Consider the following 24242-nt stretch of genomic DNA (forward strand, 5'->3'; position numbering starts at 1 on the left):
TCAAGCAATTGATGACTGTAATTACTAAAATATAACACTACGAAGTAATTTTAAACAGCGATAATGATTTTAATTTAAATACTATTTAATTTTCGTACCACTTAATTACATGTTTGGGACATCAATACTATTCAGAGAGCAATATCGAAATTAGATTATGTTCTAAGTAGAAACAATGCTAGCCATTAAGAATAATTGGGTCAATCATTAACATCAGAATCATACTGTACTATGAACAATTTTATTTTATGATAAATTAATCGTCAACGCAATAAGGTTTAATCATAAACATCAAACAGTTTTAGCACTATGAGGAATTGATAAATTCTGTTTTTTTCAACAGTATGATTGCGTACTACAAAATGTTGAAAGTAAGGTGCCTATTCCATCACTTCACGCCGGCGCATGGCACTTCCACTAGAAAGGAGGTTGACAGACTGCACTTGTATAAATAATCACTGTCACGGGTGATTTAACTAGTGGGCGTTGGGGTCGTCTGATCGCACAGATGCCAACATTTTTTTCAATAAATTGAAATCGACACTAATTTGTTTTTTTTGCTAGAGTAGTCGCTATTGTTATATAACATTTGTCATAAAGTTGAATAGAAATAGACTGGATGAAAAGCTTTCATAACCAAAATAATACAATAAATACTAACTATGACTGTTTAGCCTCTTGACGCCAATGCCAGATTTGATTTTGCTACTAAATATTCTATTTCCTAATTAACTTTTTATATTAAAACCATGCTAAATAAATTTAAAACTTCGCTTTACATCTTTATTCGTGTATAATCACTAACATTACCCATATATGTGCAAAAACTTTAATATGCATCTGATGTAAAAACATTACAAACGGCACAAACTCTAATGACATTTATGGCACACATTTAAATCTTAATATATCAGTGAACCTTTTTTATTAATCTTAATATATTTGCTAACAATAAATTCTTCGTATCAGCAGCATAAACAAAATCAAAGTGAGAAAAATGTTCATCGTCTACTCGGTGAAATTCAACTAAATTCGGCAAGCGAGATTTTAAGATTTTTGCATCACTAACGTCAGAAAGCCAATCGCCTTCCCCATAAAAAAGTGCAACTGGTGCTGTTATTTTTTCTACAGGATAAGACGGAGGTAATAATGATCCATACTTTTCAAGATTTTTCACTCCATAATCAAATTGTCTAAAATGACCTGATAAAACTAATTGTCCAAAATGCTGTATTTGCTTAAACGATGAACCCGATGGAAAATGATTGTAAATCACGGGTAACTGTTCATAATTCGTTTGATTATAATTAAAACCACCCACGATAAAAATCAGATGTTGACAAATAGTAAAAGCCCACATTACATCACCGCAAAACGTCTTCTGTAAGCCACGCAGAACAGGTGAATCTTGAAGTAATTCAACCACGCCTAAACCCTTTGCCAGAAATACTAGTTCCTCAAAAAATAGCTTTAAAATATTAACTACGGGACTTTTTATGTGTGACATCCATGCGACAGGTGATAATGCTATCATTAAGGTTATTTTTTTATTATACTCGGGCCTTAAAGAACACATGATAAAAAAGGCTGTGGTTCCTTGTGAATGGGCAATGTATATTAATGAGGATTTGTTTGTTTTTTTGAGTACAAAATCAATCGTTGCTGGTAAGTCAATCATACCCATTTCGTGGAAACTAAAATCCCAGAATTTATTGTCTGATGGGTCAATATAAATGTTAGATCTTGAATGTTTATTTCCTCTTGCATTACCCATCCATACATCATAGCCCAGCTGTGCTAGAAGATAGGCCAGTCCGCTTTCCACTCCACCAGATATCCAGTCATCTGCGCTACTTATCAGACCATGCATAAGGAAGACAACTTCCCCATTTCCTGGGATCCTGAATAGTTTTAATACATATCCATCTGACGTGATAACCTCATACACTTCAACACTATACTTATATTTTGTTATCAACTGGGTTATATTCAAATAAATATCATTATTTTTGTTCCCTTCTTTTCGTAATTGCTGCTCAATTATATTATAATGCTTTTCGTTTTTATTTTTTGGCAAAGTATTGAGGAAATCTTCTATAATGTCACGTATTGATTTTGTTTTACATGTACTATATCTTATCTGCACACATAAAATAAAAAATAATACTAAACTGAGACCTCTTAGTTTAACCATTGCAACGTTAATCAAGCAATTGATGACTGTAATTACAAAAATATAATACGAAGTAATATTCAGTAGCGATAACGATTTTAATTTGAATACTATTAAATTTTCGTTCCACTTAATTACATGTTTGGGACATCTCTACTATTCAGAGAACAATACAGAAATTGGATTTTGTTCTGATCGACGTCATTATGTAATTAAGTAGAAACAATGCCAGCCATTAATAATTATTGAGTTAATCATTTAAAATCAGAATCATATTTATTTGCTGATAGAATAATCGTCAACGCAATAAGGTTTAATCATAAACATCAATCGATCGTACAGATTTTCTTTATTTTACATCTGGTGCATCGACGAAACAGTTTTAGAATATATATTTAAATATCTCAAGGAATGTCAAAACGATACAATTAGCACGTCTACATATTATACATATATTACACGGTCAATTAGGGCAAAACGTGCTTAAGAATAGGACCTAATATTTAAAATTTTGAAGACATATAAGTAATAGTAATTTAGCGTCAGTTAAAGCCAATCTTATGAAGAATGAAAAGTGCAACTGGTGCTGTAATTTTCTGCATATATTTTTTTTTAATTTTAACATCTTAGCCATACTGTCTAAAGTGGCCCGATTGGAGACCATAATTAACTTACATATTTTAACTGAAGAGCCGCCTGGAAAATTATTAAACAGTAAGGTAAGTTTTCAAAGTTTACGTGATTACGTGAATTTGGTCAAATTATAAAACTATTAATCTACTAAGGTGCCTTTAAAGTATTGCCACAAAATGTTTTTTGGAACAAGCGCAACGCAGAAACAAGTCTGAGCAGGCCGAAAGAACATTTGGAGGGAATAACTTAATACTTTGTGGTCTATCGCCGTTGCTAAATCTATGCTTCCGTTTGTCTATCGTATTTGCACATAGACAGTTGTTCAGATCCAACGTTTAGTCCTCGTGCCATAAACTTCAGTGCTAAGACACAAATGAAAAAATAATTATACATACGCTTCCTACACGACATTGTAAAAGTGCCTGAGTTATAGAATTAGACAAAAGAAACATTTACCATTCCAGCTATTAATTACGTTTTGTAAAAAAAACAAATACAATTTTGTCGAAATTAAGATACTTAATAGGAATAATTCTGACGTCTTTGAAATTTATAGCTGTTGCCAACTCAATTCAAAATTTCATGAAGTGGATTCGAGAATAGTTCAGATTTTTTTTTACTGTTTGTTATGCTAATATACCTATACATTATTAAAGTGTTCTAAGAAAAATATAGACGCTATTTAAAAGATGTTTACTTAAATGATGTTTGTTATAATTTGGATTTTACTGAAAACTCAATCCAGGGTTGGACTTAAAATCTAGACAATCTCTGTGTTATACCTAAGTATAGTATTTTAATTACAATTACATTGTAAATTTACCTATTAAGACAGGCTATATCACATCTTGTAAGGATAATCTGCGTAAACCGCATCACACCCAAAATCTAATTCATAATCAAAAGATTTCCTAATAAAATACTTAATCAAACTCATTGAATGAAAAGAAAAACTAAAAGGCAGCCTCATTAAAGCGTCTATCTGGCGAAAGGCTAACCGTAACCACTGAAATTTCAAACAGTCTCAATAACGTTTGAAAGAAGAATTGTGCTTTATATAATTACTAACACTTGTCTGAAATAAACTTTTTCTTTTTCTTATACAGATTTTTCATCTTTCCAATTAACGACAACTGTTTGTAACATCATAACATGCACAATCCCTTAAGCGTCATATAGAGTTTACACTGTATTTAAATATGTAATTAGTTAAATAGAACCTGATCCATTGGTTTGGGATTTAGCCTTACCTATTCGATATTATATTTGCAGCAGAGTTCGATCATATTTCTTTCGCCTGACGAAATTTTTTGGCACATTGGTCCAAAATATTGTTTGCGTCACGATATTTTATACAAGAAGGACTTCGATTTTGTACAAATTTAATGAATTCCCGTTTCCATTTCGTTCCCTACTAATAAACAGCAGAATATTATGGACCTGAATGTATTAAAATCAGAACCAAGTTCGCTCCTGTCTTCATATTGTACATACAAGTTGAATACCGATTTCCAGTTACCAAACAATGTCTTGACTTACAATAAGAGTTAGGTATATTGAAGTTCCTTCCTACTTTAGAAATCACACTTAAGGTAATTGTAACTTATATAGTGCATGATTTTTTATACTCTGTAAGTAGTTAAATTTTAGAGTTAAATATCTTGTAACATTACTTACTATTCTACACCCACTTTACCTAAGAACCACTTAACTTATACTATAACTTTTGAGAATTAGGATATACCCTATAAATTTTGACGGTACGAAAAATAAAGTGTTTTTGAGAGTAGTATATATAAAAAAATTATTGTAAAAAGCGTTAAGTACCTAGTAAAATACGACGCAAAATTTCATTCGTTTATTTAAAAAATCCGTATCACAAATGCCTTCCTGTCCTGTCTAATCCTAATATCTTGGAATTTAATTTTTTTCTAGGACTGTTTTTGAACGTGGACGTGTTAATTTGTTAGTGTACCTTACCTTAAGGTTTATTTACGTGTTAACAGGCATGGTAGCTACTTAATAGTGGGACGCCATCTTGCCTAGAGAAGCCTTTTGGTGGGTCTTGATTATGAAAAATTTGTTTGAAATTTAAATCCAATATTTAGCAAGTTAAAAGATAACGATTCGTGCAAGTCACGGAGACAGTCTGTTCACATTTCTTAATGATATAAGAAGTAAAACATATAAATAAAACACATCCCAGACACGAAGACGTGGCAGGTTATTCTCCGTTTGATTCATGACCCTATCCCCCAAATTACTTCTGCGCAATGCGCAGTAAAGTGTAACGTTGGACTTCGGCGCCCAGAGTGTGGACTATTAAATAAAGTGTCAAGTTTGACTTCGACTTTCGAATACACAATTTAGATATGACTTTTATTCCTTCTAGACAATTAAGCAACCCACCACTGCCAAAGATCGCAATCATTTATCATAGTGAATTTAAAGCAGTTCTTACTAACTTTTTATATTTAGGCGCCAAAATTCAAATAGCAATCGTGTCATAATATAATGTGTCAAAGTGGCGGTGATACCGCCGCTAGCGGGCGCGAGTTGTATTGGATCGCTCGAAAGTTCATAATGGGTTATCAATGTTGATAAAAGAAAATATTGTTTCACGAAAAAATAGACCCCGTTTGTATTTATTCCTCAAATAATATTTTTAGAGCCTAAGAAATGTGGAACGTAATTTTAAAATCTTATTTTAAAGATGCTTCTCAGTGTTTAAAACCATATTATTTACAATATTTGCGGGAATCATCGGCAAACATTCACAGGAAAATCTACACTGTGGTAAGTTGATTAAAAGTTTGGAAATATTTTAGTTGTAAGTTGAGTAAAATTTGATTTACATTCAACATTGAGATTGAGGTTAATATATCTAGTTAATTTTCAACAGGCTGCAGTGTGCATTTATAGGTTCGTATTAATTAAGGCTACATACTCTTAACATATTGTGACTTACTCAAGTGCAATATTTAACGGATAAACGCGTGAATTTATTTTATTGTTGATAACCAAGTTCTTTTAAATATTTTTAATAAGTGTAAAACTACTGCGAAGCTAATTATATTTGTGTATGTGCAAAAGTCTTATTATAATTATTATTTTAACTGTTGTTTGTATTGCGTTAGTCACTTATCAGTATAATGTCAATGCTTTTCTGACCTCAAAGGTATTTTTAAGCCTCTATCAAGTATCTTCACAGTATTGAATCATATCATTTGAAAACACATTTCGGAGCAGTGAAAATTAGATTAAATTATTAATTTTTCAAATATTTTAGGGTAAATTTCATAATAACAGATTTTTGAGTACCATGAATAATAAACTGATGAATGGAAATCTTCGGGACACAGACCCAGAATTGTATAAAATTATTCAAAATGAGAAGCATCGCCAACAGAGTGGTTTAGAGATGATTGCGTCTGAAAATTTTACATCAATTCCTGTTCTGCAATGCCTGAGTTCCTGTCTTCATAATAAATATTCCGAGGGAATGCCAAATCAAAGGTAAAATACAATATTTTTTGTATCTTAAATATAGTTTGGCAACCACCAGTGATGTGAAACTTCAGTTTCTTTTAAATTATTATTTTATTATTAGCTTGTTTTTATTATATGCTAAATTAACACATGTAAATGTTACTTTGCATATGATAAAATACAAAGGGTAACATATAGTAAAAATAAGTTTAATTTTATTATTATAGGTATATAAGCATAAATGAAATCAAAATAATTATATGTAGGTTTATTAAAATATCTGATTTATTGGTGTAGATACTATGGAGGCAATGAGTTTATTGATGAGATAGAAATCCTAGCCCAGAACCGAGCTCTAGAAGCTTATCGTTTGAATCCCGAAGAATGGGGTGTTAATGTTCAGCCTTACTCTGGTAAGTTGAAGTGTATATATAGATTATAAAATACACTGAACAATTTATAAATTATCTTATAACGTGAATATCATTGTTTAAAGAAAAGCACATATTTACAATCTATTGTTATTATTATTTTTAAGACATTCTTTAACAAATATATATGCAATAACTTAATATTTGAAAAGTAGTTCAAGGTTTATGTAAATGTAGAATAGTACATGACAACATGTAATATTGTTCTTTAATTATCACAAGTGTTTATACAAGTTGTAAACAAAATTATAAGCTACCAAAATATAACAACCATATATGTAAATATAAACACCATATGAAACTACTGACTAAAATTAATCACTGGTAAACACACAAAAAAAAATTAATTGTTTGAAACTGAAACATATATTTACACCATCTGTGATAAAAAAAATATTGTATATTTATTAGTTAATAATCATTCACAAAAAAGTCAATACCTATTAAATAACTATTTTTCTTGCATAATAAGTTTTTTATAGTAGGTTAGCGCTCTCTTATCAGTTATTTCTTCAGTATTAAACAATAAAATGTATGGAAATTCAACCTTGAATATTAAAACTTAATTTAAATACATATTGTTCTTATTTCTTAGAAGCAGCTATTAAACTAAATTTCTAAAAGAAGCAATATATACAGATTAGTACTTTTAATATATGACATCTTAAACAAGTATACATATTTTCATATGAATTTTTCAGGCTCTCCAGCAAACTTTGCTGTGTACACGGGTGTTGTAGAGCCTCATGGAAGAATCATGGGATTAGATCTTCCTGATGGCGGCCATTTAACCCATGGATTTTTTACCCCCACTAAGAAAATATCAGCGACATCTATGTTCTTCGAAAGCATGCCTTACAAGGTAGAGTGTCCTAACATAACTAGCAAATGAACACCGATCTTCTGATCTCTTATCACCAAAAATTTATTCACATTTTTAATATTTTATTATCTTATTTTAATTTTAGCCATTTATTCCGACGCGACTTATAGTGTTCCAATGGGAGATTATTCCAACTCCAACTCAATTTCCTGATATTATAAAGATATCGTATATATATGACCAGATAAGATAGGCTATGTTTCTCAATATATGTTACGTAATCTATGTTGATTGCCATACCATTACATGCTCCATATTAGGTAGTAATAGAATGTTGTTGATTACTAATAATGTTGAGCTTAAATAGCGAATGGTAAATAATCTCAAATAAGCCCGGCTGTTTTGTTAAATACAGAGTGCTAAAATTAATATTTCGAAAGGGAGTACCTTCATTTTTTTAAAGTACCTAGGTTCAATAAGGTTCAACTTTTCTTCCAACCATAATTTTAAAGTCTAACAATTAATTTACCTTTATGTTATGAAAAAAAAAATTGTTTAGCTTCTTGATGTCCGCAAACAACAAACAAAGCGGTTGTTTAATTTATTAACCCCTTGCAAAACCCTACCCCTTAAGCGGGGGCGAGTTTATTTTAAAAGGAGGTCGCAGTTTATTGATACATCATAAATACAACCCACATATAGGAACAAAAGTATGGTTAAAAATAGCGCGCTTTATACATATTATTATAATTTTATAGTCTTTTGCATGGATGGCGACATTAAAATGGTTAAGAAACGACTCTTCTTGATTATTCATGATTATTCTTGGAATGTGTTTTTTTTTCGTAAGTAATTTCAGCCACACTGAAAAAAATATTATTTCTTCGTAGGTGGATCCTTCCACAGGCCTAATTGATTATGACAAATTAGCCGAAACGGCAAAATTGTTCAAACCACGCCTTATAATAGCTGGGATTAGTTGCTATTCCCGTTGTCTGGACTATAAGAGGTTTAAGGAAATCGCCAACGAAAATGGCGCATTGTTAATGGGTGATATGGCTCATATTTCTGGACTTGTTGCAGCAGGTAAATAATGGTGTATAATATTGGTTATATATAGGGGTTGATAAATACCAACGGATTTTTTTTTTAATTTTACGAATTCTTCGTAAATTCGCAAAGCTGGTTTTTATGGAACACAGTCCAAATGGTTCCGATTACTTCAATTGTTTAAAGCTCTGCCAGGAGGCTCGCGAATACGTTGCAGGCATATTAAGAATTGCTACATAATTTTTCCTAATATGTTTGGTAAGTTTGCTTAGTTTTTGACGTCAAGGGGATATGGAATAGAATAGAATTTCGTACACAGCCCCGACGACTGCTAGTTATAATCTAAATTTCAATCAACACATCGCTTATGGCATATCTACATAGCACGAAAGCAAATCAAAATCAGGTCGCTTGGATTTTTTTTTCTACCATTTAAACAGGTCACAGCAAAGTAGGAACTCTATTGTTTGAGAATCTCGCCCACAACATTTAGGCTAAAACTTGTTATTAACGCACCACAAAACTAAAACGATTTCCACATTTGCCAGTTTTATTTAAAAACTCTAAAATTCAAAAGATTTCTCATTCAATATACGTATGTAAACATTTTAAAGTTACATTAAATAAATCTTTGCATTCAAAATAGTTCTTACATATTACTGTGAAGACAATTTAATTGATTTTTATTAATCGCTTCGCAATTGCTATTCATTCACTTTACTATAACTGTGATTAATTATTATTTAATTTAATTTTACTCAGTTATAAAGCAGAAAACATAAAGAAAAAAATCTGAAATAATAAAACTATTGTAATTTATCAATCAGTCGTTATTTATTATGTTACTTAAACTGCGTTTCAAATATTTAAACGGTATCGAAACAAATTTTGTACACCAAACTAAACCAGTAAAAACGAATAAACATAATGATAACATATGAAGGTTTAATTATGTTAGAAAATAATATTTTTCAAATTCTAACATTAATCGTGATACTGACTATATATACGTATTACAATGAGAATAAATATAATGTATAAACATAATTTATATACAGATTTTAAGCTGGGATTTCTTTCTTATTCGGATAACATATATATATGGAGTTTTAATTTTACAGGCGTAATACCTAGTCCTTTCGAATACTGTGACATAGTAACTACGACCACTCATAAAACCTTACGTGGGCCAAGAGCGGGCGTCATCTTCTACCGCAAGGGGGTTAGGTCAGTGAACGCGAAAGGAGAAAAGATTATGTACGATCTTGAGAATAAAATCAATATGGCGGTGTTCCCTGGACTTCAAGGTGGACCGCATAACAACGCGATTGCAGCTATTGCGACGGCAATGAAACAGGCTACCTTACCAGAGTTTGCTGATTACCAACGACAGGTAAAGTTCAACGGACGATTTAGATTTTTTGCCACGATATTTGAAATATATGTTAGAAGTATTAAACGTGGACAGTTAAACTTCTTGGTATGTAAACATTTTAATCGCGCACATGATTTGAATTTATTTGATAATTTTTGTACCTTAAAGAACATTTCGTATAGTCAAACCAACCTGGCCTTATAACCCAAAAAAATGCTGAAGTGAAACTTCTTTAGAATCGTTGTGATTTCAAACCGGATGCAACAGAAAAAGCTATACTAAAAAGAGACAGAAACATAAATTCTTAAGATTTAACGTGGGAGAAAATGAGATAGGAGTTCGTTTCGTTTATCTTAAAAAAAAAATTGTATCATTAAAATATACTGTTTTTAAAGAAAAGTTTAATACATTTATATGAATATTGATAGTAAATTTTTTTTATTTATATATGATTTATTATAAAAACTACTTTTATTCATATATTTAATTCCTTTGACATATGAAGAGCAGCCTGTTTTAAATATTGTGTAAAACAAAAATTTAGTTTAATTGACGGAGAATTTAGCTGCCATTTACTCTCGTCTGTTCTATGCCCTTGATTAAAGAGGCTGGCTTATTTCTATTTTCAGGTAATTAAGAATGCCCAACGTCTCTGCGAAGGTCTTATATCTCGTGGATACAAAATAGCAACAGGTGGAACCGATGTCCATATTGTGTTAGTGGATGTTCGCAATGTCGGCTTAAGCGGCGCACGCGCAGAACGTATATTGGAACTATGCAGTATCGCCTGCAACAAAAATACCGTCCCGGGGGACAAGAGTGCCTTGAATCCTAGCGGGATTCGGTTAGGTAACTATTTTTTTTTATAGAACGGGGCAAATGGGCAGCAGGCTCACCTAATATAAGTGATACCGCCGCCCATGGACACTCTCAATGCCCGGGCACGCGAGTGCGTTGCCGGCCTTTTAAGAATTGGTACGCTCTTTTCTTGAAAGACCCTAAGTCGAATTCTATTCAAAGTCCTGTAGTTTGGCTTCTATGAAAAGTCTTTTTGTTATTAATTGTTTCTTAATAGGCTTATGAGGTTGCTATGGTACAATTCGAATTTGTAATATTTAGCAGCTTCTTAGGTTATGACAATGAATGTGTCCAATCTTCTACAATGCCAGAAATTATATATCTTATGTGGGTTACAATAATTAAATAACCATAATTATTATATAATTGTGGCGATGATGTAGTCCATAATAGTAGTCTTTTTGTTTAAATAAAAAACTGATTTATAAGTTTAATTAATTAATATAATGTTCGTTGAATAGTGCTGTGTTTTGGATACGTAATAATCAAGGCATATATAATTACTTTAGCAATTTACGGCAATTTAAACCCCTCGTCATCAAAAGTAAGCAAAGTTCTAAAAAAACATATGTATACGTATGTAACGTACGTATATATACGTATGAATCCTTGAAAATGCATTTTGTTTTTAAGCATAGACAAGGTGTGGGTAATGTGTGTAAAAAAGTAACTACTGTTGACGTAATCACCAAATAAGAAAATCAAAGTATATAGTGATTACGTAATACTTAATTGGCCCGATGTACAATAATATTTTCACCGATTTTTCAAATACGTCAAAGCATTGCGTGATTGTGTTATCGCAAAAACTAATCAACTGTAACATAAATATGTCATTTAATCAACCTAACTCAATAAACAATATTATTTTCAAGTTTATTAATAATAAATATTGATAAGGAATGAGATGTTGCTTAGAGGAGTTATCTGAACAAACATACTTATATTTTACTGGCAAATAAATCTAATGCCGTATTTATACTTCTGACTAGTTAGTTTACAACAAAATTTAACTTAATGTTATTAAAACTACTCATTGAATGCAAACTAATGAACTATGTTCTAAAATAAATATTATTTGAAACACCAATAAGTGTCTAAGAAACTAAAACTACCAGCTAACAACTAATATACAAAAAAAAGTAAAATACACACATGCTTAACCAAATTGTCATTCGTAAATATTTGAAGTGAAACTTCTTTATCGGCGTTGAGAAAAAACCGTCACATTTTTCGGTTACGCGCAATCTTTTTTGATTTTGAATTCGAATAACAAAAATAGAAAATAACGTTTACAATGATATTAATAATTCTATTACAATTGATATATTGATATTGATTTCTTTAATAATCTTAGTAGTATTAAGGTATTATGAAATAATTGTATTATTTGTATTCATATCATTGATAATAAAAGCCTTTTGTTAATCTTTACCTAATTTGACTTTGTTTTTCGAAAAATAAGGTCATAAAAAAGTTTCACTCCTCACGTGTACACTAGTTTACACACACATTTTTTTAAATTCATAACAATTTACTTCCATACATCAATATATCATTTTCATTTCAGGAACACCGGCTCTAACTACCCGTGGCCTCAAGGAGACAGACATCGATCGAGTTGTTGACTTTATAGACAAGGCGTTAAAACTCGCTGTCGAAATTACAAAGATATCTGGACCGAAACTTGTTGATTTCAACAAGGTGATTGAAGAAAACACTGATGTTAATGCTAAGGTGCAAAATTTAAAGGAGAGCGTTGAACAATACAGCCGAACCTTCCCACTGCCTGGATATGAAGAATATTAGTTAATAATAATTTGTTGACCATTCTTTATTACTATTTTTATGTAATTAGCACTTAGGGGGCGTCCATAAATTACGTGAGGTGTTTAAGGGGGGGAGGGGGTCGAGTCAAATCTCATCTAATCTTACGTTGGAGAGAGGGGGGGTCTCGGCAAATATCACGCAATTTTTTTCTGATTGAAACAAAAAAATTATACTTACTATTTTGGTCCGTTTAATCCAGATTGTACATCCTTAAGATTTAATCTTAAGCGTAATCGTAATACGATTAAGATCACTAGTCGTAAATAAAAGCACGAAGCAAATTTGTTTTTTTTTCTTTTTACAATAACAATCCAACGCGTTAACGTAAGAAACTCACATTTTGAAAAATCTCACGTGAGATTGGGGGATGGGGGAGGGGGTTGAATAAAATCTCACGACATCTCACCAGGGGGGAGGGAGTTGCAGAAAATAAAAAAAACACCTCACGTAATTTATGGACGCCCCCTTATGATTATATTGTTAATAGAGGCTGCACCTTATTGTTAAACAACTTGCCTAATTACACTGTTTAAATTAAAGACATATGATTGTCACACTGTTAACACAATTTTGTATGAATATAATTTTAGTTGAAATCATGTAATTTAGACTAATTTGTTTTTTTTTCTGATAACGGGTTGTCATATATTTAAATCACTCTGTATAAGATATGTTATAAAAAAATGTAACTTATATTTTGTTGAATCATATATCATCCATTACAGTTGAACCTGCAAGTGAGGATCCTAAGGACCCATTTATTGGTTGTTATCAGTATAGAAACTGCAGTATGCAACAGACTAGCAAATTTATTCTTTGAACAAAATCATTTACTTAAAACAGTCTGAAGAGGTTCTAAAATAATAACAATAAATGTTTTCTTAGCCTGGTATGTAATACCCCTACATCACCCATCTTACACACTGCCAATGTTTATTCATTTTAGGTCATTAAACATAAAATTTCAAAGTTGTTACATGTTCCATTGAAATAAATGTAAGGAATCTCTTCAATTAGTAATAAAGCTATTTTTATAGTCGTAATTATATAATAATTATATATATATTTTTAATAAATAACTGTATCTCAGTACTCATTTTATTTAAAAAAGCCAGATATTGTTGATTTTAATGACTTCGAGTTATAAAAAAATTTAAACCGGACTCCTACATAAGTGTAGAACAAACGAAGGAATACGTTGATCCATTATTTTCTTACGCCATCCTAATGCATAAAAAGGAAATAAATCAATGTTTATAGTGTAGGTACGTAGGTTCACTGGCACTGTTTTTTCTTTCAGCGAATATTGTCTTTAATCAATAAAAATAAAATTTTTAAAGGTTCCCAATACTTGTCGTGTAATTATCAAGTATAAGTAAAAATATAATTTAAAATAATGATAACAAACGCAAAACCAAGACTATATTACAATTGTTAAAAGCTGAATATTCATTCAATGGACTCAGGACCCCAATTTTCCAAATTTAATTTAGTTCACTTGATTTGGACCATTCTATTTAATACTTTTATAATTATGAAATAAAATTATTGTTCTTAACGCCTGAAACTTTTTCAGTTTGAGTTGCAGGCCATATGTCCAAATGTACTTTCTTACTTATCTAAAGAAACTCTTGCGTATCTTCCTAGCATCCAGTAAAGTCTGTGCTGTACTTGAGCTGTAGCTGTTGGTTTTTACATTTGATATGTTGTAACACCCGAAACTAATAATAATATGAATCCACAATCTTAGATTGAAATAAATCTTAGATCGGGCCGTGACAGTCTAACGATCTTCTATCTGCATCCCAATAACCAAACCCTACGAAGACAATCCATTTTTGGCAACAGTTGATAGAATGCAATCTCTTCACTCTTTACACTCATATTTCATAATTTTCAATGTAAGCCAAATAAAGTAAATAAATATAAAATAAACCGTACAAATAATATTAAAATATACATGTCTATGTTTAAAACATACCAAATAGCTTTTTAATAATATTAAATACTGGTGTAAGTTAAAATCATAAGATAGGATATTGGCACACTAAACTGTAATTTTCATACAAAGGTCCTATCCACAGTCCACATACACCAATCCGACATACCATGGATAGCTTGTATCGACAGATGGCTATCCGTCGATTGGTTATTGTCACACTTTTATCAATATTTGGATTAAGATGTCTATCTCAGATGGTCAAAATGGATTGAGATAGGTCGTTAATGTACATGGTTGAACTACTATATTTGGTCTATACTCTATGGATGTTATATCCAGCACGTAGTCTGTTGCGTATGACGTTTGTCGACCATATATTTTTGTGAAAATTGTGATTGTGTTGTTTTTGTACAAAAAATGATTACCATTATTAAAATAAATGATAACAAAATAAACGAAATCTTGTAGTTGTTTCAAACATAAAACCTTTTACAACTTTTACTACATAGCATAAGGTTTTCGTATACTGTGGCGTATTACTGAATTCGTTAAAACTTAGAATTAGAAACAATTATTTTTTTATACTGCTATTTTTAGTTAATTGTTACAAACATTTTACGTTTATTATGATATTAACTTATACATGGGACACACAAAGGATTAAAAACTGAACGATATTATGTATACATTTGTGTGGGGTAATAACCACCTGGGCCTCAGGAATTTATGGAAAGTATGTTTAGCACGACTGGTATGGTAGCAGCACCGCAGCAAGCGACGGGCCAAGTCGCATCAAACGGTAGCACCACCCTTCCTAGGTCACATCATCAGAGACCAGGTAACTAGGATTTCATGTCACATTTGTTCAAATTGTAAATGTATAACATATTTTGACCATAATTATTGGTTAAATACATGGTTGTTGTTTATTTTGTAATCATCATCATTCATTAAGTTTATTAATACAACAACTATATATGTTATATTTAATCACCTTAAAAAATCTTCCAGGCCGTCCACCTGCAGCTCCTAAATCTTATGACTACTTGTTAAAAGTTTTACTTGTGGGGGATTCTGATGTTGGGAAACAAGAGATTCTGCAGGATTTAGAGGATGGTTCTGCTGATTCACCTTTTTGCAGTGGCAGTGGTATGTACATTGTTTGTTAATAATATTTTGATATATTGATTCATGAAAATTTGAAAACAGTAGGATCCATTAAAATTATGCTGAAATCAATATACAATATATGCTATAAATATGATTTAGCATGGACAGGTGAGCTGGTGGATTTCAATTTTGGTTCTATTAAAAAATATCTACCTTTACTTTTATACCATCGTCATTAAAATAATATGTATGTTGGTCAATTTTAATTGTAGCATACAAAACAACAACAATCCTCTTAGATGGCAAAAGAGTGAAACTACAACTCTGGGATACTTCAGGACAAGGCAGATTTTGTACAATCATTCGTTCATATTCAAGAGGTGCTCAGGGAATTCTACTTGTATATGACATAACAAATAAATGGTCCTTTGACAGTATTGACAGGTGGCTTGAAGAAGTTGAAAAGGTAATTAATTATATGTAATCAGGTAAATGGTGCTGTGAATATTATATTTTATAATATTAATTAGTGCTTTCCAACTAGAAAATCTTACACACATTGCAAGCTACAAAAGTGATGTAGATTGGTACTTGGGTAATATAAATATATCCAGTATGTACTTAAATACTTAAAATTATCAGTCCTGTTTGACTTGTTTAGTAGTACATTCAAGGTTATGATAACAGTTTTTAAATACTTCACACATTGCAGTAATTTTTCAGAAGAATAATAATGTGTTTTTTTCCACATGTTTATTTAAACATTTAATTATTGTAAATATGTTTTTAATTGTTAAAAGCAAATTGTGACAGGCTGTTTATTTAAGATTATGTGGTTGTCACTTTTTAATTGCATTCATAGTGATTTTTAAAGATGTCATATTTATGGATTACATGAGAGGCTTACAGAATTTTAATATTATTTTTTTATAGTTTATAATTTATATGGCATCATTTAAAAAACATGTAAAGTTCCTCTTATATAATTGAAATCAGGGTTTGATGTAATTTGTCTTTACTAACATCTCTAATTAAGCCCCTAACCCAAAGGAAACTAAGACATCCTAAATATTTTATACCAAACTGGTTTGAACCTACCATTCAGTGTGCCTTTTGGTAAAGGCTTTCAGTTCTTTCCAGTGTTATGTGCCCTGTATCAGTGTACATATTTTGTTTGTATAATGTTGCTGCGTTTGCTTTCACATACATGTATATTCTAGCACGCCCCAGGAGTACCAAAGGTGCTAGTGGGTAATCGGTTGCACTTAGCATTTAAACGACAAGTACAAGAACGCGACGCTGAAATGTATGCAGCTAAAAATCACATGGCCTTTTTCGAAGTGAGTCCGCTCTGTGACTTCAATATAAGGGAAAGTTTTTGTGAGCTCTCGCGGATGGCTCTACATCGTAATGGCATGGAGCGATTGTGGAGGAGCAATAAAGGTAATTTCTTACTATAGTTTATAGTTGTCATAACCATATTAAATAAAATATAAATGATTGTGGTTTTGTGTTTAATCCCTAGCAGCACAAGTATTGAGAATAGTAGGAAAGAGCAAAGCATTTCATCAACTTGCTTTAAATATTTATCTATAATTTAGATATAAAAAAATAATCTTTTGCATATAGTCCCGTCAATTTAGACCAAAAAATGAGAGTCAAGTTACATAAAGTCCCAACAAGCTGAATTTCAGTGAAATTGTTCAAATATTTGCCGAAAAACGCGAAAAACTCTTTTTTACCTTTGACCTTGAATTAATTTTTTTCCTTACAGGGGAATGATGGGGAACTTCTAGACATTGTTTATAATTATGTTTTGAACAATTTCACAGAAATTCAGCTTGTTGGGACTTTATGTAACTTCGAATGTCTAAATTGACTCGATTAATAAAGAATACGGGGTTACGGACAATAGCTTGGCTGTGATAAAGCAATCTCTTGTGAAACACATTTCAAGATAGAAGAAACCCTTATTTAAAGACAATTTCGTTTCCTAATTATAAGATAACTCCAACTTTATTTATTGGTTTCTGTTATATAACATTTGTCTTATGTTCAATATGTAAAGTGAAGCAAACTTTAACCATATTAAAATAACCCTAATTTTCCATTGCCAAGTCCAAACTTTATATGACCTTTATATAATATTCTTACAATTAATTAACAAATGTATACAAATAAATGCTGTTTTCAAATGTCAAATCAAATGCTATTTGCAAAGAGTAAGTTTCTTCTTTATTCTTCTCCACACGAAATTACCTGTTGGAAGGGGCAACTAGAATCATCTTTATATTTTATTTAACGTTCAAAAGTGCCATTTTAGGTGGTCTAATAAATGATTTGACTGACTTTTCATGTGTAGACTAGACCTTTTACAGACCACTATAAACGCCTGTTTAACCACATGGTAACCATTGCTCAAGTTACCTACAAATTGTATTATATTTTCAGTCCTCAGTCTCCAAGAGCTATGTTGCCGTGCGATCGTAGCACGAACATCCGTATATGGACTCGAAAGACTTCCCTTACCGAGCACGCTCAAGTCTCATCTCAAGTCGTATGCGATATCAGCCGCTCCTTCGAGACATCGTGCTAGGCCCTCGAAACACTCGCATCATACACGACTCAACTGTACTGGGAGAAATTCTTGCAGTATCACATAATGGTTAGTTAATAAAATGGCGTCATTATTTAACAAATTATTAGACTTTCTGGTAGTTTTCAAATTTGTTCAAGTTTCCGTCATTCCTAATTTTGTTATAGAAATGCATGACATCAATGATGTATTAAAAACTTTTCATAACGTTCTCGAAGTTTTTAATAAGAACAGATTAAATATGAGATTGACCATATTTGTATAAAGAATTTGAACTTTTTATTCCACTAATTTGTCTAATGTACAATATGTAAGCGTTTGCGTCGAAATGTATATGAATATTGTATCCCCATTTTGTAACACCCTGCTTCTCAATCCTAATATATGTTGTAATTGCAACGTGTAATTTTTTGTTGTTTTAGGACACGTGCGTATTAATTGTATTAAAATATTTTATAGACTGAATTTGTATTCCATCAATTATCTTAGAATTTCTTATTTCTTGTGACAATGACATTTGCATTACGATCACTATTTTTCAGTAGTTGCAACCACAATTTTTGTCTATGAATTTTGATGTTAGGTATACTTCAAAGTTAGACATAGATTATGTTCTTTGTATTTTTTTTGCAATGTATATCATTGGCGAATACTAGCGAAATATGCGAGATTCGAATTGACAAAATACTGGCTGTAATTGACAACGGATTTGTGACTATTGTAAGCTATTTAGGGTACTTAACTTGTGAATATGTGTTATTTATTAGTATTATGTGAATATTTTGTAGCACGGCATTTCGCCCTCTGTCCATATTATTCAAACTTGTGTATTGTCATGTGCCTAGTGGTAAGGTTAGACTATGGTGCAATTTTTACAAAACTTCATAGCTTCATTGATTCAGCCGTGGTGCATATTTTTGAGCCCATAAAATAATAACAAAGTCCATTATTGTAAGCAAAAAAACACCAATTCTCTTTAAGTCATGTAGGGTTAGTATAAATTTTAGCGAATTGTCGAAAATGGAACTCTTATATCGAATAATTGTGACTCTTCATTTCGCTTCCTTGATATACGAAACAATTGACGCTGCCATTTAAAATGTCAAACAAAAAAAACAAGGTTTATATTTTTTTACGGATTATGTTATATCATTTTCGACAAGTCGTTGAATAATTTACTAACCTCGTGGATAAAACTGCACATTCAATTTTAAATTCATGGGGTTCAATTATTTTTTACGCCGTGTGTATCTTTAATACTGCGCAAAACTAATAAATTTTGTTAAATCCGTCCCTAGGTAACGATTTCTTAACTATCTTTAATAAGTTAAGAAATATTCTTTCGAAAACAATGTTGAATGAACGCTAATTTCTGAAACTGTACCCATTGCATGTTTAATAATTACCCTTTAATCTATAGGATAAGTTTCATGAAGTACATGTATTTATTAATCCTAATTCCTAAGTCATAATTTTAATCAATTTGTATTCATCAAATTTTGTAGGTGCGAAAATTACTCAAACCAAAAATATTTTCATGTTATTTTTTTGTAAATAGTTCCTTCAAAATTATTTTGATTTGTTTATTTATATACCCTTTAAAAATTAATAAGTTATCTTTTGTACATAGTATGGTTTCATTTGAACTATTTGTGATAATTTTAATATAATCCAAATATACTTAAACCAGCTAAAAGTTCGGTGAATACAGTCATAACGTTATCACTTCTATTGTAAGTTGTGAAATAAAACTAATTTAATAAATATGTGTTATTTTATTTAACAAAGCAAAAGAGAAAGCTCTCTGGAAAACCAAATTTCATGATATTATGTTTTCGACCAGTCCTTTTAAAAAGTTTTAGAACAATCGAAACGATTTCATAGTTGGCATAATTGGGAAACTAATTTGTCAGTCTAAAATCTAAATCATAGTTTACGTTGGGATGTCCGTTGTATCCTTCTTTACACTTCGTTTTTTGTATATTAGTTTACAAATGCACGAACTATAAATGATATTTAATATAAATCTATCACTGAAAATAACAGTTTCTTATCCAAAGCTTTCAATGTTAATGCTGTTATAAGCGAAAAAATTAAAAATGAAAAGTGCAAGCAATTAAAGAGAGACCTATTTTCGTGCATGTTTGAGAAAATATGCGCCACTACCAAGACACTAGACGATAATTACAGTGTGCAAAATTTTGCTGACACAGCGTTACCATGCGCGTTGAAAATAAATCGATAGAAAATCACATGCGTACTAGATTGCTTAAACATTCAACGAAACTATGTTTTCACTCTCACTATCATTGCTGTAGTGCTATAAATAAAACAAATGTTTACCAGAACAAAGAAATGTAACAAAATTATGATTCGCTTAAATAATTTCTTGTATGTATTTAATCTACGACAAGGCACAATTTTAATTGCCGTCCATCAAATCGTGAGTATTTAGTATTGAATAAACTAGAGAAAAGAATCTTAACAAACAATGCTTAAACATTTTTACAGGCGCTATCTTCGTTTTTGCTTATAATATTATTAGTTGGTATATCTCATCTTGGAGAAATGTTACAATTGCTTGACAATGATATGAAAGATGACGAAGAGAGACGCGGATTTTATGGCGTAGGATATGGCGACCAAGTCATATTTCATGAAAGTGATGTAATAAGTACAAAGAACCATGCAAGATTTGTAAAAGCGCAGCATCTTGCATCAGGTTTGTTGTAAGACCTAATTGATTATTAATAAGTACATATAGAAGTTTAATAAACTTTCATATTTTTTCAGTAACCGTCGTTATTTTGTATACAAGTACAATATTAACGGCTATTTACCTTATGTGTTCAATATCTCTATTATACGGTGCCGTGAAATATAAGAGAGAATATGTATTACCTTGGATAATGGCAGCTTGCATCGCAGTAGTATTACTTATTAACTTCATCATTGTCTTCGATGGCTACCCGTGCATCATAAATCTATTCGGTGGTCATAATATTTACCGTAAGTATCGTAAGAGGAAAAGTTACTTACAACTAATTAGATCAGTTTAAATATATTCAATACAAATATTAGAACCTATACTACAATTGCCTCACTACGGGAAATTAACTAGGTGGTTTTAACATAATGCATATCCCTTTTTATTATTAGTACCTGGATGACCGGTATTTTTTTTATAAATTGTGTTTTTTGGAAATTATATTTAAGTACGAATTACATACTAATAAAATGACGAATGAATAATATTTTTCAATCTTACCGACAGAATAATCAAAAATAAAACACGAATTAAATGACATTTTCTAAAAATGATTCCTAGCTAGAACGATTTATCTCCCCCGAATCCCCCGTATACTAAATTTCATGAAAATCGTTGGAGCCGATTCCGAGATTCTAATTATATATATATATACAAGAATTGCTCGTTTAAAGCTATAAGATATGTACATAAAAGGTTCAAATGTACCTACGCTGAACCCATTAAATACATAATATAATATTAATCAATTAAGGGGCTCATGACAATTTCGTTTTCAGATTTCGGTTGCACGTTATTCGTTCTAACATTTATTTACGCCATTTGCGCAGTCAGTAGTTTTGCACTCGAGACTGGCGGACGTTGTCATGAAAGTATCACCAACAACGACGAAAGAGGGGAGAGGTTGCTACTCTTGGATCATGCAGCTCATTCCAGTTTACTCTCAGCGGCGCAATTAAACAAACTTTCGCATGGCACTAGGACACACTTTGTTTAAATCGCCTTTAAAGAGCTTTTAAATAATCAATATTTTAATAAAGATTATTATCGTTAGTATCGGTAGATAAAATATCTAGCAGATAATTATTTGGTTGTGTCATGCACAAGTATGTCACCAGCTTTACTGTGATTTGATATTAGCTGGTATTAAAATGTGATCGCTTATTATAAATGTTTATTTAAAATTAAAAGAATACATAGGTTCAAATTATATTTTTCGTATGTTAAAAATTACATTCAGCTATGTGTAAATGAAGAATATTTATTTAATTTGGATTTTACACCTCATAATTCTGCTAAACTAAAATAAAAAGATAAATAAAAATATTGTTTTTAATGAACAAACACTGTTGGTAACTTGGAAAATAATAATAATTACAATGTAAAATATTACTAGTACAACTATTATGCTCATAAAATTAATAACTACAAAATAAAAAATATAATATACCTTTGAGCAGTTATCATAGGATTTAATTTAATTACTTATTTACTTTGTCTTCTATAATTTATCTTATTCAATAAAATGGAAGACATTTATTTAGGTGAACAACCTATACATAGTCATTTCATACAAATCTTAAATAAAAAAAAAAGGTATATATCTTAATTCATTATTCTACAATACTCTTAAATCATTTACCAATACAAATTTTAGATTTGTTTCACCTTAAATATATAATGGTAAATGAATTGTTTTTCTATATACCTATTCAATAAACTATGTCAACACTGAAAAAGCAAGAGAATATGGCACAATATACAAACAGGCCTTTTTTCAACCCCAACGACCATTCTGTAATGGCCTCTGAATTCCTTTAAAACCTCTAGCTAAAATAAACTTTTCTGAAGAATCTGAGCGGCTTGCTTTTGGTTTTAAAATTTTTATGTTTTTGTAAAATCTTTCTAAATCCATTTCTAAAATGGGCACTTCTTTTCCATCCCATACTTTAAAAAGTAGATTTCCATCAACTTTTGTAACAAGAGCAGCAAATCTAATTGCCATATAACACAGACCTAAAATTCTATCTTTATCTAATTCTCGTATACCTGTGGCACTAGGGGCCATGTCTGAAAGCACTAAATCAACTGGCTTCCCATCTAAGATATTTACCACTTTATCGTGAGCATCTATTGTGGAGAAATCCATATTACTTAATATAGTTGCACCCTGTAAGCATAATAAAAATAGTAATGGTTTTAGGAACAATATCAATATTAAAAGTTAATGTCATTTTTTTTGTATTAAGAAAAAAAAATGTAATTCTTATACCGGTATAGGAAATATTTGCAGCTTGTCAATTGATAACACAGTCCCCTTTGGTTTCGTTGAATCGGCACCATCAGCATTAGTTTTTTGTACTGCAACTTGAGTCCATGAGCCAGGTGAAGCTCCCAAATCAACAACAGTGAGACCAGGATGTAAAATATTAGTTTTCTCATTCATCTCTAATAATTTAAAGGCACTCCGACATCTAAAATTAAATCATTGAATTACTGTGATGTTTTACACTCTATCATAAAGTAATATCTATTTATAACAGTAGCTAGTACAATATACCTGTAGTTGTTTATCTTAGCCTTTTCTACGTATGGGTCTGCTCTTTGACGACTTAACCATTGTTGTGAACTTTTTAATCTCTTGAGGCACTTTATCAAAAAGCACATTTTGGAAAAGTTTAGATCTCGTCGTGTTATCGAACTGGATATAATCATATTTTGAACCTTAATCCTTAAGAATTAAGATTCACTTTTTTAGTCAAACAAAGGAAATTGTGTTTATTATTATACAACGTATATTTTTATCAGGCACTTTATATCGCTAATAAACATTAAGTAGCAGTTTTTAATTTATTGTAGATACATCTTCTCTTTATTAAAAATGCTTTAACTGATCAAATGTATAACGAGTAGAATAATCATATTCCAATTATTACAGAAATCATATTTTGGTTCACACTTCACAGATCAAGTAGATATAAAATAAAAAATTGCATTCATAATCGTGTTATGACAGCTGTGTGCTGTCATCTGTTAACCTCAAGTCTCAGATAAAGTAGATTTAGATGAGACTGAACAGATTTACATTTTACCCCAGGGTTGACTTGAGACTTGATGATCTGAACCTTAGGATAAATTATTAAATTATATATGTGTATGGATAAA

General features: G+C 30.9%; 4 protein-coding genes across 5 annotated transcripts; 3 read left to right on the plus strand and 1 right to left on the minus strand.

The window, feature by feature from the left end:
• The first annotated feature begins 5320 nt into the window (after nt 1–5320).
• Nucleotides 5321–13270, plus strand: LOC111002823 (serine hydroxymethyltransferase). 2 transcript variants are annotated; one of them, XM_022273073.2, is made up of 8 exons: nt 5321–5602; nt 6096–6322; nt 6593–6708; nt 7428–7588; nt 8440–8635; nt 9721–9992; nt 10604–10823; nt 12403–13270. In XM_022273073.2, exons 1-8 carry the CDS (start codon nt 5486–5488, stop codon nt 12639–12641), a joined length of 1548 nt encoding a protein of 515 aa, XP_022128765.2. In that variant the 5' UTR covers nt 5321–5485; the 3' UTR covers nt 12642–13270. The 2 variants fall into 2 exon arrangements, with proteins under 2 accessions (XP_022128765.2, XP_022128766.2); XM_022273074.2 differs by having other exon boundaries at nt 5600–5728.
• Nucleotides 13271–14970: 1700 nt separating this feature from the next.
• On the plus strand, nt 14971–20076 carry LOC111002815 (ras-related protein Rab-40C). The gene is made up of 5 exons (XM_022273060.2): nt 14971–15442; nt 15616–15753; nt 15987–16180; nt 16935–17157; nt 18166–20076. The coding sequence occupies exons 1-5, from the start codon at nt 15331–15333 to the stop codon at nt 18375–18377; spliced, it is 879 nt and encodes a 292-aa protein (XP_022128752.1). The 5' UTR covers nt 14971–15330; the 3' UTR covers nt 18378–20076.
• A 464-nt stretch (nt 20077–20540) lies between these two features.
• Nucleotides 20541–22451, plus strand: LOC111002836. Its single transcript, XM_022273091.2, has 4 exons — nt 20541–20753; nt 20822–21032; nt 21104–21319; nt 21857–22451. Exons 1-4 carry the CDS (start codon nt 20646–20648, stop codon nt 22072–22074), a joined length of 753 nt encoding a protein of 250 aa, XP_022128783.1. The 5' UTR covers nt 20541–20645; the 3' UTR covers nt 22075–22451.
• A 38-nt stretch (nt 22452–22489) lies between these two features.
• LOC111002851 (rRNA methyltransferase 2, mitochondrial) lies at nt 22490–24053 on the minus strand. Its single transcript, XM_022273110.2, has 3 exons — nt 23638–24053; nt 23350–23551; nt 22490–23247 (listed from the first exon to the last, which is right to left on the minus strand). Exons 1-3 carry the CDS (start codon nt 23790–23792, stop codon nt 22855–22857), a joined length of 750 nt encoding a protein of 249 aa, XP_022128802.2. The 5' UTR covers nt 23793–24053; the 3' UTR covers nt 22490–22854.
• Between the last annotated feature and the right edge of the window lie 189 nt (nt 24054–24242).

Source organism: Pieris rapae, chromosome 8, assembly GCF_905147795.1.
Source record: "Pieris rapae chromosome 8, ilPieRapa1.1, whole genome shotgun sequence".
NCBI lineage: Eukaryota > Metazoa > Arthropoda > Insecta > Lepidoptera > Pieridae > Pieris > Pieris rapae.